A 14,944-nucleotide genomic window follows, 5' to 3' on the forward strand; every position below is an offset into this window, starting at 1 on the left:
AACCGAGTCAGGCACATTTTATTTATTAGGATGTGCTTAATTTCATTCAGAAAAAAACTTTTTCCACTACCACCACCCCTCCAAGAAATGTACACATTCTCACAAATCTTGCGAGCTGCTCAGCTTTCTACATAGATTTAAGCATGAATGATAAATGGCAAAATATTGACCCAAGGAATGTCCTCTCGGGACCCTTCTGGCTCATGCTTATATTAAAAGCAGGGCTGTGGGATGTTTGTATATCATATATTAAAAGCAGGGGTTTGGAATGGAGCCGAAAAGAGAGGAAATAAGTTTATTTGCCCACATGAAGGTTTGGGTTACATGTTAACACTAACCACTGTATAGTAGGCAAGGAATGACAAAATCTGCTTTTGCTGGAAAATTCTGATATATGATCAACTTGATAGCCTTTACCCAAATGACAGCCTTGATAGCCTTTACCCAAATGTGTCCTCACCGACTATATCTATGGTGGGGATTTTTCTTCTAAGCTTCTACTTCTTTGCTTTGTGGATCCAATAGGCATGTACTTATTTGTCTGTGCATGCCGATGATACATACACTGGAAAGTCTTTTTATCTGTAGGATGATGTTGGAACCACACACCAGTATGGTCCTATTAGAAGTGTACCAAGAAGAATCTCACCTAGGGGTGGCCCTCTTTCCAGCTACAAAAAAGACACCACCACAAATGTGCCACTGAGACAGTTTGCAAATGGAGCATGTAGGTTTTTCATTTTCTCTTTCTGCTTTTATTTATTTAGTTAGTTAGTTAGGTGAAGGCATATTAGACAACTGATAAAAAATGGCAAAATGTGGGAATTAAAACAAAATAACAGCTGCAGAATTAATGCAGCAGCATTAATTTTAAAACAAAAGTTTAAAAGGTATGCTTTGCATTTCTCCCTAAAAACTTTAAAGTGATGTGCACAGGTGTGCTGCCTCTGGGCGTTGGGGCTGTATTGGGAAAGGCCCTGCTTCTTGCTTGAAGTCTTCTATGGCCTGCTCTAAGCATGTAGCAGAATGGAGTGGTAGAGTGCTGAGAAGAGAGAGTAGACTCTCTGGGTGGGGGAGTGCCATTTAAAATGCTGCACCTTCCCCATAACAAAAACGCCCTGCAAATAGAAAGTTCCACTGGGTCTGCCTGTACCCTTGGGTGTACCTATAATAGAACTGTAAAACCTAATTGCTGTTTATCAGGTCTCACAATTCACCAGTCAAGTTTGTGCAGGGTTAGACCAATCTGATGGTTGTAGATGTGCCTTGTGAAGTAGAAGCTTCTAGCACTGAAAAAGAAGTTGGGAGCACCTGAGAAACCATGTGAGGGGTACGACCTGCATTAAACCCGTGTGAGTGAAGCACACCTTTTTCAGGTGCAAAGTCCCAGATTCCATCCCTAGCCATTGCTGCTGGAGGATCCCAGGGTTACATAAGACCTTGAAGAGCTGCTGCAGTCAGATTAGACAACACTGGGCTAGACATGCCAATGATCTGACTCAGTATAAAGCAGCTCCTTTTGTCACAGTGCCAGTGTTCTGTTATAGTCCACTTCAGATCAAAATTTGCCTGCCTCACTCAGTTGGTAAGGCTGCTGTTGACTCTCCTTTTTAGGGCCCATGCTTTTATCTTCCAGCCAACAAACTTGTCTTTCTGATGCTCACACAAGATTGGGGGTGGGGGGAGAATGATGGCTGAGTATAGTAGTAGCATTTACTTTCTGTGACCAGTTTTGGTATGGAAAATAGTTGTTAAAACAAGAAATGTTTTGGAAATCTCACTTGACCCCGACAATGAGCCTGCAGGAGAACAAAAGAAATGGTAGCGATCCAGTTCACAGAACAATTTTAAATCCAATACATAAATAAAAGCAATAAATAAAAATAGTTATTCTGAATGTGTTTCTCTTGATGTGGAGGGATGGCTGGATTGGGTTGTAACCAAATGGGCCCCCTGCCATGATTTTAATGGTCTGCTGCTGCCCTATTGTGTAAAGGGGGCCTAGTTTGCTCTCTAAAGGGATGATGGCTAATCTGACAGCACGAAGCCTGAATCTCAGACCTATAAGATTTTTCAGTACAGTACAGGATCTCCATGTTCTTTCATTCCAAAGGGACAGCCATGTTAGCTTTTACGATGCAGCATGACTTGCTTTTTAAACCCTGGCATCAGGCCCTGGCGCTAACCTGTATGGCTGGTAGACATGTGGCAGATTGAGTAACAAAGTGTAGGACTGCTTCCATACACTTATACCAAGCTTAGTTTTGGCCATATTGGTCCCAATTGGCAGCCATCAATCACTGAATTAAATTGAAGAAAAGCTAATGTGCAATTCCAGGCAGAAAATGCCCAATGAAAATAATGCAACTCCCCACCCGCCTTGCTGTCATGTCCTTCCTCCACCCACCCCACAACATGTTTATTAAGGTTGCTCTCTGTTTAACTGACTGAGCAAGTTTACAACTAGTTTATTCTCATAGTAACCAGAGCTGGGTTACCCCCCGCTCGCCCATTTCTTTTGGCACAGTTGCTCTAAAAATATTGCTTTTTGTGCTGGAGGTATTGATTACTGTGGTTTGGGCTGTGTTCCCCAGAATCAGGCTTCTAGCTTCTGCCTTTCTGTGTGTTTTAGTTTTGTGTTTTTCCTGATGGGGGTGGCAAGAGAGGCAGGAATTATTTCACCAGGTACCCTTTCCAATAGCTCTTTTTAAAGAGCCAGGAACAGGGCTCGGATTTGGGATGCTGCTTTTCTCTCCATCTTTTAAAATTTGCTGTTGCAGGCACCCCCAAATTCCCCAGTTTAGGTTTGATATAGCTCAGTGTTTCCCCAAATTCCCTCTAGTGAGATGTGCTCCTCTCCCACCCAAATTAAAACTGGAGGTACTTTTACCTCCATAAAAAAGCAAGGGAGTATAATAGACCCCCTCCCCTGGTGCCTATATGTGAGATCCTGTGCTGGGAATGCTACCTTCAAGGGCTGGTAATTCTGCAGCATGAAGAGTAATTGGATGACCCAGTCACACCAAATGCACCAGACCCTCCAAGTGTCCCTATTTTCCAGGGACAGTCCTAGATTTACATAAGCCCTCCCAGTTCCTGATTTGAACCCGGAATGAGCCTCCTTTCCTTAAAGGTAAAGGGACCCCTGACCATTAGGTCCAGTCATGACTGACTCTGGGGTTGCGCGCTCATCTCGCTTTATTGGCCAAGGGAGCCGGCGTACAGCAGTCCCTATTTTCTTAAGAGAAATGTTGGAGGGTATGAATGCACAGATTCAGCATATAAACCCACTGACAGTGGAAGCTTCTTGAAAGGCGACAAGACTGGAGGAAGTACTTAGACTGAGTCACAGTGGGCAGCCCGGACTCAGAGTCTTTAGTGATGTTCCTAGCACACTTGTGTGCCCCTGTAGAAACGGTAGAAAGAACTGCAATGCCTTAGGGCAGGCTTGTATTTGAGCCATCACCTGGTCACTTTTCGTCAGCCTGAGGATCACAGAGTCAGCCTGTTGCTACAACTCTGTTTCTTTCTTTAACATAGAGGCAGGGTTACAAGGGAGCAGGATGAAGTGACATCAGGGAGTGGAGGAACCTGGGGCAGTGTGCAGGAAGGCAGATGAAGGGCAAGCTGGTGGTAGTTCTTTTCCTAAATCCATTTTTATAAAACATCTGTGTGAATGGAGCTGAACTGCCAGCCAGGACTCATTTTTGCAGCTGAAGACACATAAGTCAGCTATGCACAAAGCTGCTCTTGGTCCAAGAAACCAACCTTACCCGTTTACTAAAAGGAGATGACTTTGAACAGACGTGGGGTTTGCCATGGTTTTGAGCAGCTGATTAATATCAGATGGTCTTGGGAAGACAACTCCTGACCTTTTAGATTTTATGGGGTTCTTTCAGCCCCTACATAAACCTTTAGAACGATAGGCCTAGATTATTTTAAGAGGCAATGAAGAAATGGAAAAATGGAAAAAACTATGTGGCAACAGCCAGAGGTTTCGTCTTTGGGGTGAAGAATGTTCATATTTTCACAGTTTGAAAGCTAAAAACACTCACTTTTGAAACAGTTACAAACTACTTTTGTCTGACAAATCTTCCTGTTCTGACTTTTGAAGGAGGTGTACCTTTTGGAGACAGGCCACAGAAGTGTGTCTATGTCTACAATGAATATTTTTCCTAAATGTTTAAAACTAGCTTGATGAGTATCATTTTTTAAATGAAACAAAATATCTTTACTCTGGCTTAGTTCTTCTAATTCATTGGGGCCCTTGTTTTGAAATGAGAATATTTTAAAGAAATCTGACTATTGCAGTTTTTCTCTCTACTTTGTTATCCTCTATCTGTAGAAATTCAGGACCTAGTTGCTGAAGGGCTGTTTGATTTTTGGGTGTTCCAACACTTTCCCGGAAAGAAGGATGCTGCAGATATAAGCTTGTTACCTGCATTGCCACAACAGTGTTCAGTTGGGGTTTTTTTTTGACACTGGCCCAATGTAATTTCTGTTTTATAAACAGCACATTAGAATGTTTTAAATACAGCAGCTCAGCTGCAGAGTCTCCTCCAAGCCATGGATTTTTCAGTATATCAAAGCTGCAAAAGAGAGGCCAGATTGCTTACATTTTGACGATCCGTAACTATGGATGTGTCCCTTCCATTCAAGCTGCTTGCAGTATTCATATTCCCTTTTATGTTGAAAATAAATAAATTTTACTTCTGCCTAGTCTCACAGTTTTTTTTAAGTGGTGGTACATCCGGCAATTATGCATGACTGATGATTTTAGGGTTTAGATATGGATAAATCCTCTCTTCCCCTTTTCTTTCTAGGGCCATGACATTGCTGACAGATGCTGAAATTCTGTTTATAAGCAAACTTGCTTCTTTCGAGATGTACTTGTGAATGCATGATTTTTTTTAAGTGTTATGTTTGCGGCATTCACCAGTACACTACTTTAACCCGGGGGATGTGAAAATAGTGTTTAAACATCTGTAGAGAAGCAGCTGGCCAGCAACAAATATGGGTCTCTTTGTGTTGTTCCATTACAAACAAATTTCAGTGCTGCTTTAATGTGTTGTAGGTCTTGTTACTCAAGCACATTCATGGATTAATGGAACATTTCTGGTCAGTAAGTAAACCTGTTGGGAGTCTCTTTTCTCAGGAGCACAGCACCACCAAAAAATGCAGTTTGAACATGGGGGGGGGGGAGCTAGCTCAATGCTGAGGATAGCTCCGTTGTCTGGCTCACACTCATCATGATAAAAACAATGGCTTAAAATGGCATTATAAAACTCAGAACAGGCTATGCTGGTAAATCCAATTTAGAAATCTACTTCCAAAATGTAGTCTCATGTCCTGCCACCAATATATGTTTGCCCAAACAGGAAATACTTGCTTTTGGAAGATGCCTGCTGGAGCATTGCAGCTCCATTGCTTATTTTAATGGCATCTGTTTGGTGCATAAATAGCATGACTTAGTATGCTCTTCTGCATTGTTTTGGTAGATTTCAGGTTGTGAGAAACCTACTCACATATTTTTGTACATGTATACTGTACACACACACACAGAGAGAGAGAGGGAGGGAGGGAGGGAGGGAGGGAGAGATGCATGTAGTTATGGGACTTCCCCACAGTACAGTTCCACGCTGCTACAGAATGTAGTTCTGAGATAGTAGTAAGTGAATGTGATGTGGAAACATTTTCTACATGGATTTAGAAACACAGGGGATCTGACCATCTCTCTTTATCTTGGAATCTTTAACAGATTTAGAACCCCATTTTAATAAAAATGAGGAGTCTAATTATATGTCCCATAAGCTGCTTGAAAGCATCTCCTGCTTTGCATGTAGATTATAGGTGATGCATTCCCTTCGCTTCTCCTCTTCCAACTCTGTACTGAGGCAATATTAAATACTTGGGTACTTCCAAACTGGCAATCTTTTTATGAGTGAGACACTTTTTTATGCTATCCTTCAGTTGTGTTGGGAGTTTGGCACTTATTGGGAGGAGGGAAAAGTGGGAACATTTGAGATTATAGATTTGGACATGCAGACTGGCCAGCTGTTAAGTTGTAGGGTGGGTTTGAACGGCATATTGGAAACATGAAGTCACAACTGGATGGACTCAAAGTAATCAGTGCATTGAAAAAAAGGGGGGGGGAATAAAACTTACTTTCCAAATTGGAAACTATGTTAATTAATCTGGAACCATTCATAGGTTAATAAAGCAGAGCTGGTAGAAACATGAACTTACAGAAAGTTTAAGTTTATGCAGCTGGGCGAAAAGGTGCCTTATAATCTTTTATCTCCCCAGGAAGTGTTTTACTCAATCAGTCAGTCTATCAGACATCATTGGCTCCACACATTTTGGTTAGCCCTTTTCATTACAGATGAAGGATCAATCCCTTTCTTTTAACTGCAGTTCTAGAATGACCAACAGCACCTTCCTCATTCTGCTTCCCTGCAGTTTCCAAGTGTTCTTAATGGCCACAAGCAGACAGATTCCTAATGAATAATGCTGAGCTTTGGTTTGTTTTCCAGAGAGTGCTCAGAGTACCACATCGGCACCAAATGAAATTCAGGCCAACCAGCCACAAGCGCTTCACTACGCCCTGGCCAATGCCCAGCAAGTCCAGATCCACCAGATAGGAGAAGATGGCCAAGTCCAAGTAGTATGTACTCATTCTTTACAATCTCTTCTTGTCTCCTGAGCAGCTTTTAGTTTTATGTACTTGCAGCTTAGCTTCAACTTTTCCTTGCTTTCAAAAATACTTTTTTTTGTTTTGTTTTTAAATAATGTATATGCTGCTGCTAGTTGTACACATGCAAAATATAGGTGCACTACTGATATGAATAACTAGTGATTTTGTGTGGATATATGAATTTGCATGCAAATGATCACCTACACTTTCCAGTTCTTCCTTCCACTTTCAGGGCACATTCACAGGGGATTATGCATTTGCACCCCCAGCCCCTGAAGTACTAGCAGTCTGGAAATCCATTTTAGATTCATTTAGCCTCATTTTTTCCAAAGTGTGTTCTGAAGCATTTTTCAACATCTGTTAGCTGAATTCCTTACATGTGTATCCATTTAAATTCATGTATATAAGCAAAGCTTATAAACATTGACATTAAATTCTTCTTTCAAAAAGTTTAAATAAAGTTAACACTTTGACCCAAAACCCACAGAAGACAGGAAGTTTAAAAGTTAAGCGTGACACTCTTGCCATTACTCAAGCTTTTGTGTTTCTTTTTTTTAAAAAAAAAATGATTGCGCTGGTGGGCCATGGAAAAGCTTGCATTGGCTTCTGTAGCTTTGCTTCATATCATTAAATCAAATGCAATGTTGCATGGAACTTAAATATGATCCCCACAGTTAGGTGGAGGGAATGCATACTTCTCCTACTGATATTTTCATAAGTTTCCAAGTAGTGTAGTTTTCTCCAGCAGTGGCGAATGTGATTGGCAGACAACTAGTTCCCTGCGGTTGGCTGAGTACTGTCCCTTCTAGGTCCAGCAGGAAAGCTCTCAATCCTTGTCGATCCCACTTTAGTCTAAAGCTACCTGGCCAGTTCAGTAATCCCCTCACTCATCCACGGACTGCGGGGTGGTTTATCCATTTGCGTGATTTGGGGCTTTATTGTTGTCCACTATATTTACATGTGAGGATTTTTTATAAAAAAAACCCAGTAACAACACCTGGGTATATATGACTCACACTTTACTGCTTTTCTGTTTTGAAGTCCATTCATGCTCAGACCTCTGATAGCAGCAGTGCTAGCATCTCCACTTAGAACCAGGAGTGCCAACTTGCCCCCACAACTGTGGGTGCCAGGGATCATGGTGCTATGCAGCGTTCATGGCCCCGGCACCAAAAATTGTGGGTGCCTGGCCCCTTCATGGGGAATTTTGTGGGTGCTCGGGTACCCAGGGTCTCAGGGAATTGGCACCTATGCTTAGAGCTGAGATGGCCACTTGTTTTCTGATGGCATAGAGACTGGCAGCATCTGAACCTGGTGGGAAGGTATAGAATAGAGTGGCTCACAGTGTGAGGAACATCCCTCAGGTGTGTAGTTTATGTGCAGCCATTTTGAATGAGGCTGGCTTTATATTTACGATGAGCCACTTCAAAGGGCTGTATATTCTAGCCAGAAAATATTCAAGTCAATCCAGTACTTGAAATTGCTTGTACATCACAGCACTAAGAACTGGACTGGAGTATCTTCCCTCTGATTCTTTTACTTGTACAGAATATTTGAAGGTGTCCAAGATAACAACAAAATAGGTTTTGCACACATGAATGAACAAATGATTTGAATGAAGAAGACTTTTTTCATGCATACCATGGAAAGCCCTTTTCCATGTCCATCATGATCCACTGAGAATGCCCTATTGATTATTCCAGTTCTGTGCCATATTCACATCTTAGGGATAAACTAGCCACCTTGAGCACCCTTGGATGGAAAACTGGAGTATAAATTTACCATGTTGAATAATAAACAAACAAACAATATGAAATGGTTGCGGAAAGGACCTCCCATTTAGTTTGCTATTTTTCATAGCAACCTATTCAGCTCAGGACTATGGCACTGAGTGAGGATTAAAAACAAAGAACAGAAACACATTTTTCACCCTTGCTTGCTTCTCAATGTAAACCACCCCTCAACATTGCTATTTGCCTGGGGTGGGTGGAGGAAGAAACATACAGGTATGGAAATCTTCCTTTTTCCCACCTCCTTTGAAAGTTTTGTGTGACTTGCAAACAGCTTAATGAGATTAAAATAAAAAAACAAAAACAATCCAACCAAACGTTTTGAACATTTCCCCCTAGAAGCCAGTAAGAGCTTATCATTGTGAAGGGAAGGCGATTTAATCTCGACATGGATTGGATCTGTGGTCTAATTTTATATACAGTTCCTATTGTCGTTTTGATACTTTCGGCATGCTGCTTCTCCCTATAAATAGACAGTTTCCTTCCAAAGGAAATGAAACTGTTTGAAATAGAAGGGCCTGTGTTTCTTTGAAATTCATGTGCAATTGTTGGTACGTTATAATATAAGGAAGGCCTTTGACAAAATTCCACATGGATATCTTTAATCTTGGTTTCCTACACAGGCATGTGAAAATGAACACAAAAGACTTTTACAAACCAAAGTAGCAGCCAGTTTGCCAGCAGGTAAATTTCTCTTGCAAAGGGCCAGTCAGGATTTGGGAGGAAGTTTCTTTGCCTTCCTTGATCAATTTTTTCTTCTTTTTAAATCAAGTGATATGCTTGATTTTATTGCCGAGGTAGTTGTACAGGTCAGTGATGTATAGTAGCGATTTCTTTAATATATTAAAACTCTTCAGGCTAGATTCTCTGCAATTGTTATCTGGCACAACTTCAATAGAGAATGATTGGACAGCTGCCATTCTACACCAGTGGAAATGTTGTCCTTTAGTGTTCGTGTGTGTGTGTGGGGGGGTAGTGCTCTTCTCCTCTCCATACAGAGCAAAGGGCATAGACAATTCATCACATGAATACTGTGGTGGTAATTATTCAGTGACGGTGGCAGTGATCTTAAAGGGAAGCTTTCAAGTATACTTCTCACCCTGTGCCAAAGCCATGGTGTTCCTAGTGAGCATTGCTTTGTGATAATTCTTTGTGGGGTGGGAAATGCCTGGATGGTAACCAGTGTCATTGGCAACATAGGGTTGGAAATACAAGACGTGGCAAACATTTAATTAATTAATTAAAAGAAAATTCTTATCTGACTTTCAAAGAAATATCATGAGACTCTGTAGAACAATTAGACAATGGAAAAATGTGACAAAAAAACCTATCAATAAGACAGCATAACATAACTCTTGATTACAGTAACCAAGGATGCCAGGAGCTGGTATTAACAGCCAGGCCAAAGCATGGGTGCTGTGTATCAGTATCAGTATCAGTATCAAACTTTATTTCGGTCACATATCAGCATAAGATAAAACATACGGATAAACCAAACACATAAGACTTAAAACAGGTAAGGGATAAAAGCTAATAATTAAAAGGTGATGAAACCATACATAACTTAAAAAGATAAAAACAAGGACAGATGGTTGAAAGCGACTGTAAGGGAGGGAACCATCTTTCAATCCCTTTAAATAATTTGTCCTGTTTCTCAGCATCCTATTGCAATTAAAATGTTCATGAACATTCCATGGCATCTCTGTAGCTCAGCTTTGTTGAAACAATCCCCCCCCTCTCTCTGTGTGTGTTTTGTTGGGACAGGGGTTGTTTCAGTATTGTCAAATCAACTGAGGGCCTGGGATCTATAACCTCTTGTTTTAATACAGTAATTGATACAGGATGACTGTGTGTTCAAGTGCTTGTCCAGTAGTCACGTGCTAGGAAAGGTCAGGATGTACCTGTAGCTTATTCTCTCCTTATGGGGGGGATAAAGCTTTCCTAAAGAGCTTGACCTTGCGCTTCCCAAACAAGCCATGCCTCAGTGGATATTTTCCAGGCTCTATACCAGGGGGACAATTCTGAATTCTCTACAAGCATCTAAATTATACTCTTCCTGTCACCACCAGAGTCAGAAAATTTCTAGATACTGAGAAAATAAAACCTTGGATAATTCAGTCATGTACCACCCAGGGCTCAGCAATCCCATCTGTACTTGAAATGGAATGCTGTAAAAGTGTGCGTGCAGCAAGTATTCTGAAACAAGAGGCATTGACTTCTTCTGTGTCTGATGAGTTGAGTTGCTTTGAGCTTATTGTATTCCACTGATTTTGACTGATGCTTCTTGTGTTTCTTTCCCTCCGCTCATGGATCCCACAGGGTCACCTCCACATAGCCCAGGTGCCACAAGGAGAGCAGGTCCAGATCACGCAAGACAGCGAGGTAAGTCACAGACTGAGTGGCCAGCTGGGCAAAACCTGTCCTGCAGTTGTAGTGATCTTACAATTCTTAGCATGGCTAACATGTTGATAGAAGGAGGCAACAAGGATGAGGTTAAACTTATGGCATTGTAAAGGAAAGCAGCACATTCCAGTCCTAGGCATGCACCATTGAAATGAAGATATGTAGGACATTGCATATGCCCTTAGTTTATTCTCCCCACCCTTGGTTTCCAGCTGTATTAAAAACACAGCAGGATGAACCAAGGATCACATTCCACTTTATACATTTATATACACAGATCCACACTTCTTTATAATGTAATGTATGAGCATTCATGCAGGGGTTTCCTTTTCAGCTCAGTACACATGACTAGAAGCTGATCTGTATTTGTGTCTTCAGCTATTTTTGCTTAAAAGGTGAAAGTAGGAAAGTAGTGCCAGAAGCTGCTCTAAAACTATGTGTATTCAGAACTAGCCATGTATTGCCTAATGATAGTTACTCTGGATCTCATGTGGTGCTGAGGAAACTCCAGAGAGGCTTTGTCTCTTGCGATGTTAACAAATTATGGGAAGCGTGTGTTCCTGCACGCCCATATGACTTAAGAGGGAGTTGTCTTGGACATGAAGGAAAGCAGGATCAGGTCCTTCTTTCATCCATGTGGATAGAAAACATCTGGATTGGAGTTTATTCCAGTTTATCCTCCATTCCTTTGGATGGAAGCAGAATAGTTGCTGACAGCATGAGAAGGATGACAACTGACTACCCCCCCTCTTAGAGGCATACTCATTTTGCCTCTTACATGTGAAAAATCTATGGGAAATTACCTTTCCCCGTTTCCCCTTGCCTTGTTTCAGGCAGATTCTAAGAGCGTAATTGCAGATTGCATAGAAATGTCTTCCTGTGCTTCATTTCTTCCTTTATGCTTCTAGACCCAGAGGCTTCTCCCAAAATCGGCTGCAGCATTTAGAATCTTTTGTAACTGATTTCTTTTGTGACTTCCATAATGGAGCCGCTGTTTGCCTGTGGAACCGAGTTTTGACAAAAAGAAGAGAACTCTGAGATTCTATGATTCTATGAAATAGCTGCTAGCTAGTAGAAATGACAGCCCCAGTGTAGCAAATATTGTATCCATTTAGGAGAGTTGCATTCTGTTTCAGCCAAAGCTGTACCATATTACTCTACTAATTTTAGGCTGATAGACGTTTTGATTTTCAGTATGGCTGCATGTTTGCAAATCTGAGCAAATAAACAAAGGATGCTATTGCTTAAAAGCTAGAACAAAAAACAACAACAACACTACTGTATGTTGATCAGCCACGCTTTCCAGAGAATCACCAGCAGGGCTTTGCATAGTTTGCAATGCATGAACAGAGAAATTCCTGTTGGGTATAGTTTATAGCACCCTGAAGTTATTGGCTTTTATTAAAAGCAACAATGAAGTTTCTATCCCTCATGGCTGCAAATAAAGTTCAAAAACTTATGAGGAATGGTAGATAAAGCCTTAGAAAACAGAAGCAGTCTGAGCAATTGTACTGTGAAGCTGCACTCCTTCTAACCTCCCCATAGCAGGTAGCAAAAACTGAACACTTAATTCAGGCAGTGACAAAAGGCTGGTGCCCCCACTTTGGGGGGACATGCAGCTGTGCTTGGGAATAGTGGCTTAGAGCTGGGAGATTTGTGGTGGGTTTTTTTAAAAGTATTTTAATTTTCATTGACTACCAAATGCTTGGGGGGAGAGATAGGCTATGGCAGAATAGATACCCATAAGAGAATGAGCGGGATGGGAAGTTGAGAATTTAAAATTGCATTTAAAATGTAGTTGAAAAGTGAGTAGGACCTAAATAAATAAATCAGCTCATTTGCTTAGTTTATTTAGATGCACCATTCTTGATGCAGAATATAGACATTTATAGCCATTAGCCCTGTCCATGGGGAGGATAGCTTTGTGTATATAAAACAAGGGTTTTATATGGTTCTTACTGCCAGGCACGATAATTCACTTCTAAAACTGAGTGAATTTCCTTAAGTAAAGTAATGAAGAACACTAATAAGGTACAGAAATGTGCCCTTTTTGCAGTTCTGACTTCCTCTTAATTCCTGGCTTACATTTAATGTATAATTTTTCCCCCCAGGGTAACTTGCAGATACATCAGGTTCATGTCGGACAAGATGGCCAGGTAGGGATTCACCTCTTGAATGAACTTCTAAGAAGCATTTGTGATCTTGTTGGTGGGAAGCACACTTTTCCTGCATCCTCCTGAGACTAGGCAGTGGTTTGTTTTTTTTTTTAATGTAAACAAATTTGAAATGTAATCCAGCCTGTAGCAAATGTGGCTGCCTGACATCCTTCTGTCAGTATATCTTAAAACTTCCTTGAGTGCTGGTTGCCCTGGTGTTGTGCTGAATGGAAAGGATGTTCCTCCTTCCTTATCATCGGCTGTCAGCATGGCCAGATGTGATCAACAAACTCTCCAGACATGGGGATGTTTGATGCTAAAATGATAACGGACACTTGACTTAATCACCATCGTGAGAAAGAGAAGCCTTTCCACATCTGCTTTCATTTATTTCAGTAACTGCAAACTTTTTTCTGTAATTCTCAGATGCTTGGGGATATGGTTAGGGATTCTGCACATGCTTAAACAGCTCTCTTCTTACTGTTTTATATGTCCCAGAGCAGTTCCGTGACTGTGGTGAGTCTTTTTACCAAGGGAACTTCCAGTCAATAGCCTAAAGTATGAACATACCCTCACAAGGACCTTTGAACCTAGTCCATAAAACTATAATGTGCAGAATTGTCTTAAGATTATGCAGATGTGTGGCACAAGGTGCTAGAAAATCTTACCTAGGAAATATTAACCCAGAGAAAAGATAGCCAAGCTCCAGTCTGCAGAAGCGCTTGCAGTATCAGCTTCTCTGGTGTCACCAGTTGTGTGTCTTCCTCCATTCTCTCTCTCTCTCTCTCTCTCTCTCCCCCCCCCCACGCCCTGTAATTTTTTTGTCCTGGTAGTTGCTTTGGATTTAGGTCTTGTTTTTCTGGCATGATAGTCCATGGAACCAACAAAATCCTGCCAAAATGAACTCTCTCTACCTCCACATGTGTTCTATTAGCTCAACGTTTTATATTTCAGTGCACGTTTAATAGAAATACCAAACTGCAGAAATAATTAAACGTCGTATTTTAGCTAATGGAGTGTATACAAGTCTTCAGAACAATGGGAGGGCTCAGTTCTTGGCAACAGATATAGATTCTCCCAGAGGTTTCCTCATTGTCTGTCTTTGTTCTTGTTTGACCTCCATCTACTCTCCTGCTGCTGCCCAAACCTCCTCCTCCCCACTCTTCTTCCTAATGCTGAACTTCAGGGAGTGACCAGGCCCCACAGGTATTGGATGTGTCCATCCTACACAAGGCATGTGGAGATAAGCCCTCAATGTCCTGTACAAGGAGGAGAGCAGAGCATGTTAATAAATGCCTTCCACTTATTTTCTCTGCCATTTCCTTTGTGCAGCCCAGCAACAGCCCACCTCTTCTAATAACAGAAAAGTTGGCTAAAGACATTAGATTTTCCAGCTTGCTCAGAGTTTGCTCGCAAATTCTGGCTTTTCAGAAATTGGAAATCAATGGTAGGGGGACTTAATGCCCGCCGGAGCACTCTTCCATTGTCTCCTGAGACAGATGGATGCCAGCCAACCAACCAACCAACCAACCAACCAACCAACCAGATTTAGTGAGCTCCACCTCTTCAATCTTGAGCAAGAGGTGGAACCTGCATAGAGCTTTCAAAAGGTTTCCTGAGAGCAGGGAGAACAGGGAAGAGAAAAACGTGTTGAAACTGTGTGTCTGGTGTTCCTAGATGGAAGCACCGAGTGCTTTGAAAAAGATCCCCTTTTGTGGTGTTTGAGGATGGATTGATGCGGGGTGTGTGAATGAGAGAGAGAGAGAGAGTGCGCAAAAGCAAGCATGTGAAGTGGTGATGCATCACCTCAGTTTCTCAGCACTCACAGTGTGGGGTGGGGATGAGCAAGAGCAAGGCTCTGTCTCGTCTACTTTTCTCACGCAGCTCCCATCAGGACACAG

General features: G+C 41.6%; 1 protein-coding gene across 3 annotated transcripts in view; it reads left to right on the forward strand.

Moving 5' to 3' along the window:
- BANP (BTG3 associated nuclear protein) overlaps positions 1–14,944 on the forward strand; it is a 149,637-nt gene that overhangs the window by 70,908 nt on the left and 63,785 nt on the right. Inside the window, exons 9-11 of one of the 3 annotated variants that reach the window (XM_081017826.1) lie at positions 6,534–6,664; positions 10,804–10,866; positions 12,999–13,043. In XM_081017826.1, the coding sequence (XP_080873952.1) occupies positions 6,534–6,664; positions 10,804–10,866; positions 12,999–13,043 (239 nt within the window). Of the gene's footprint in view, positions 1–6,533; positions 6,665–9,107; positions 10,201–10,794; positions 10,867–12,998; positions 13,044–14,944 lie in introns of those variants that run through there. The other 2 variants (XM_081017828.1, XM_081017827.1) reach the window with 2 other exon arrangements.

This window comes from Podarcis pityusensis (assembly GCF_964106645.2).
Source record: "Podarcis pityusensis genome assembly, chromosome: 8".
Lineage (NCBI taxonomy): Eukaryota > Metazoa > Chordata > Lepidosauria > Squamata > Lacertidae > Podarcis > Podarcis pityusensis.